Below are 4,178 nucleotides of genomic sequence, written 5' to 3' on the forward strand. Positions count from 1 at the left end.
CAGCAACCACATGGTGGCTCACAACCATCTGTAATGAGGTCTGGTGCCCTCTTCTGGCCTGCAGGCATACACACAGGCAGAACATTGTATACATAGTAAATAAATAAATATTTAAAAAAAAAACTACGGTTGTCGGACTTTCTTTTGGGACCGCCAGCTCCCAAATAATGACAAGGAGATGTCTTATTAATTATGGGATCTTGGGGCCCAAGTAGCTCTTATAACTTAAATTAACCCACTTATATTAACCTACATTCTGCCATGTGGCTCGTTAACTCTCCTCCATAATGTACACACAACTTCCTATGGTCCTGCTGGTGAATCTCATGCACTTAGATTCCAACCCTGAGTTCTCCTCTCTCACCAGAAGCCCCTCCCACTCTCCTGCCTAGCTACTGGCCATCCTGCTCTTTATTAAGGCAAAACAGCTACACGTCTTCACAGTTTGTTCAAATATCCCACAACAAACTACCTTTGAAGTAGCTCTTGTAGGCTCACAACACGGTGCATGTGGAGACTCCACACAGCTTCAAGCAGCAAAGAGTTCTGAAAAATACAGCAGCATTAGCTCAGCGCGTGTATCTTCCTACACATGAGCTCAGGTTATGCTCATGCGCCCACAGAGGAAAGACAGCGTCACAGCATGGCCTAAAGGATTCAATCACAGGCTCCCATATGAACAGCATTCAAGTCTCGTATCGTCCTGCATGGCTTTTCCTCTGCCACCTGACAGCGCTGACCTCCTCCCAGTAGTCTCCAGTTAGTCATTCCCAACCCTTTCTACACACTGTGCCCTACGCATTCTAACTCACAACCTGGAAACCGTCATCTGATCTCTAATGTGCTATGGCTCAAGAGCACACTCATACAAATACATGGACAGTAAGATTCAAATTTTTTTTTTTTTCCAAGACAGGGTTTCTCTGTAGCTTTGGAGCCTGTCCTGGAACTAGCTCTTACAGCCCAGGCTGGTCTCGAACTCACAGAGATCTGTCTGCCTCTGCGTCCTGAGTGCTGGGATGAAAGGCATGTGTTGCCGCCACCACCGCCACCCAGTAGGTTAAAATATTATTAATGTTTCAAGTAGAGCTTACTAATATAATTAATAGGGTCTCATATAGTCCAGACTGATATGCAGCCAGGGATGACCTCATCTATGCCCCAAGTGCTAGGATTACAGGCATGTACCCCTGTGCCCAGTTTATGAGGAGCTGGGGGTCTAATTCAAGTGTCTCATACATGCTAGATAAAAGTCCTACCATCTGTACATCCCTAGCTCTTATTAGTGTAGTTTTAAAATATATATTCTCTTGGCCAGGCTGTGGTGGCGCACACCTTTAATCCCAGCACTTAGAAGGCAGAGGCAGGTGAATCCCTGTGAGTTCAAGGCCAGCCTGGTCTACAAGAGCTAGTTCCAGGACTGTTACACAGGGAAACCCTGTCTCGAAAAAAACAAAAAAACAACAACACATATGTATGTATGTATGTATTATGTTCTCAGGGCTGGAGAGATGGCTCAATGGTTCAAAGAACTGCCTACTCTTCCAAAGGTCTTAAGTTCAATTCCCAGCAACCACACGGAGACTTACAACCATCTGTAGTGAGATACGGTGCCCTCTTCTAGCCTGCAGGTATACATGCAGGCAGAACACTGCATACTGCATGCATAATAAATAAATAAGTAAATAAATAAATAAATAAGTCTTTAAAAGAAAAGTGTATGTTCTTTCAAAGAGCCTTCGTAATAGTATAGCCAAGAGAATCACGCTAACTTCCTAGGTATACTATGCTCTGTTCTATCTTTTCGGTGGGAGATGGGGTCTTACTATGCGGCTCTGGATGTGCTAGAACTCTCTACGTAGACCAGGCTGGCTGTGAACTCAGAGATCCTCCTTCCTGTATCTTTCAAGGGTTGGGGTTACAGGCAGCTGTGAACCCTGTTCTAATAAATACGGCTAATTCAGGGTAGAAACTGACACACAATACTGAAGAGCACCACTTCCGCTCAGGGGCACCGGATGAACCCTCCCTCCAAGCTCTTTAATTGCTGAGGCGTATGGCACATTCCTACGGAAACTCATAGACCCAAACCAACAGAACACTGCTTTAAAAAAATCCCAAGCGAAAGAACTTCAAATTTACCTGCGCTTTCCATAATTCCTGGCAGAAGGTGAGCCGGGAGAACATATTGTGTGCCAAGAGATGCCGAGCGATCTCTAACAAGGAAGACAGCTTCTTCTAAAAACAGATTAAAAAAAAAAAGGCAAATTATTGAAAAAAAGATACTAAAGAAGTATGTTATTTTCCCAAACAGCTTAAAAGGGACATGTCCTCATTTAAGGGGCTGGTCTCTCACTCTTTGCTCCGAGCTGAGCAGCACAGGGTGGCTGGGCTCCAAGCAGGCCTGATGCACACTGCAAGCGAACACTCTGGCAGAGAATAACCCCACAGGAACTCCCAGCCTCGAGGCTTGATCCCGAAAAGCAGAACCTTAAAAAACAAAACAAAGCTATGGCTTTCCCTGACAGCCCAAGAAAAACTTTAAGAAAGACTTAAGTTGAAAATGCTTATTAAGTTGTAGCATCGTGATCTGTAAGGGGGAAGAATAGATAAGGGAAAAAACAAGACACACAAAATAAAGATGATTTCAGGGCCAAATTGGCAGCCCTCAATAAAATTAGAGGCAACCTCAGAACCCAAAGTCATACACATATATATGCATCACGTACCACAATGGAGATATTCCATTGCAACAAACAGAGAAAACTTTCTTTATCGTCTTCCTTACAAAGGAGCACAATAAGCAGAACTCATAGGCTTTTGTTTTGCCACGATAGGGATAAAACCCAGGACCTCAGCCACAGCAGACATGTCAAGCCACTGAGCTTCACCCTCGGTTCCTAAATTCTTGAACCTTATAGATGAGTTTACTCCCAGTGACTTACGAACATTCAAGAGCAAACTGGATAGGACTTTCTGACACTCTGCCCTGCACCTGACAGGCAGCCCAGGATCATAGGTACATTCAGTCCTCTGGGACATCAGGCAGAGGCTGGACAGCCGGCCCCCGGGCTGTCAGAAGGCTCCTGACCCAGTCTGTGGCCTGCAACCCTTAAAGTAAAATGTTCTGGGCAACCTAGAAACAGGCAGTGCTTATGAGTAAATCAGTTTCTGATTTATTTGACTTCCAAAACTAATTGCCCAAGGGTCAGGGGGAGACTGAAGAGATGGTTCAGCAGTTAAGAGCACTTGTACTTCCAGAGGACCGAGGTTCAATTCTCACTACCTATGTGGTGACTTATAACCATCTATAACTGCATACCCAGGGGATCCAACCCTTCTTCTGATCGCCATGGGCATCAAGCATATATGTGGTACACAGACACACATGCAGGTAAAACACGCATACACATAAAAATAAAATCTAAAAAAGAAAAGATATATATTTATGTTTATCATACATATTTTATACTATATATATGATATACACCCATTATCATCAAGGCTCTAAAAACCACATCAATGAGGCCAGGCGGTGGTGGTGCACGCCTTTAATCCCAGCACTTGGGAGGCAGAGGCAGGAGGATCTCTGTGAGTTTGAGGCCAACCTGGTCTACAGAGCTAGTTCCAGAACAGGTTCCAAAGCTACAGAGAAACCCTGTCTCGAAAAACCAAACAAACAAAAACAAAAAGGAGGAGGAGGAAAGAAAGCAGTGGCAACTTACGTATGAAGGAACTGGAGTGATCAGAGGCAGCTGAAGCACTGTCACAATCAATCAGTTTGCTGAGACACAACTTTTTACATTGTGGATCTTCTACCTACGAACCGAAACATAAAGAACTCCACTTTCACAGTTCCAGCCGTGTGTAGAGTGCACACTGGGCACCCCCAAGTTTCCTTTTGTTCGGTTGGGTTTATTTTGTTTTTAAATTCGTTTTGGTATGTTCATGTGCCTGTGTGTCCTAGAATTTCTGTTGCTGTGATAAAAACACCATGACCAAAAGCAACTCAGGGAGAAAAAGGCCTACTTCAGTTTATAACTTGTAGTCCTTCTCCCTGGGCGGTGGTGGCGCACACCTTTAATCCCAGCACTCGGGAGGCAGGGGCAGGCGGATCTCTGTGGGTTCAAAGCCAGTCTGGTCTACAGAGTTCCAAGATAACCACTACACAGAGAAAC

At 44.6% G+C, this 4,178-nt stretch overlaps 1 protein-coding gene across 1 annotated transcript in view; it reads right to left on the minus strand.

Moving 5' to 3' along the window:
• Fanca (FA complementation group A) overlaps positions 1-4,178 on the minus strand; it is a 58,071-nt gene that overhangs the window by 52,284 nt on the left and 1,609 nt on the right. The window contains exons 3-6 of the mRNA XM_005345833.3: positions 3,726-3,819; positions 2,357-2,490; positions 2,143-2,238; positions 473-546 (exon numbers count right to left, since the gene is read on the minus strand). Coding sequence (XP_005345890.1) covers positions 473-546; positions 2,143-2,238; positions 2,357-2,490; positions 3,726-3,819 — 398 coding nt within the window. The remainder of the gene's footprint in view (positions 1-472; positions 547-2,142; positions 2,239-2,356; positions 2,491-3,725; positions 3,820-4,178) is intronic.

The sequence above is a fragment of the Microtus ochrogaster genome, chromosome 4 (genome assembly GCF_000317375.1).
Source record: "Microtus ochrogaster isolate Prairie Vole_2 chromosome 4, MicOch1.0, whole genome shotgun sequence".
Lineage (NCBI taxonomy): Eukaryota > Metazoa > Chordata > Mammalia > Rodentia > Cricetidae > Microtus > Microtus ochrogaster.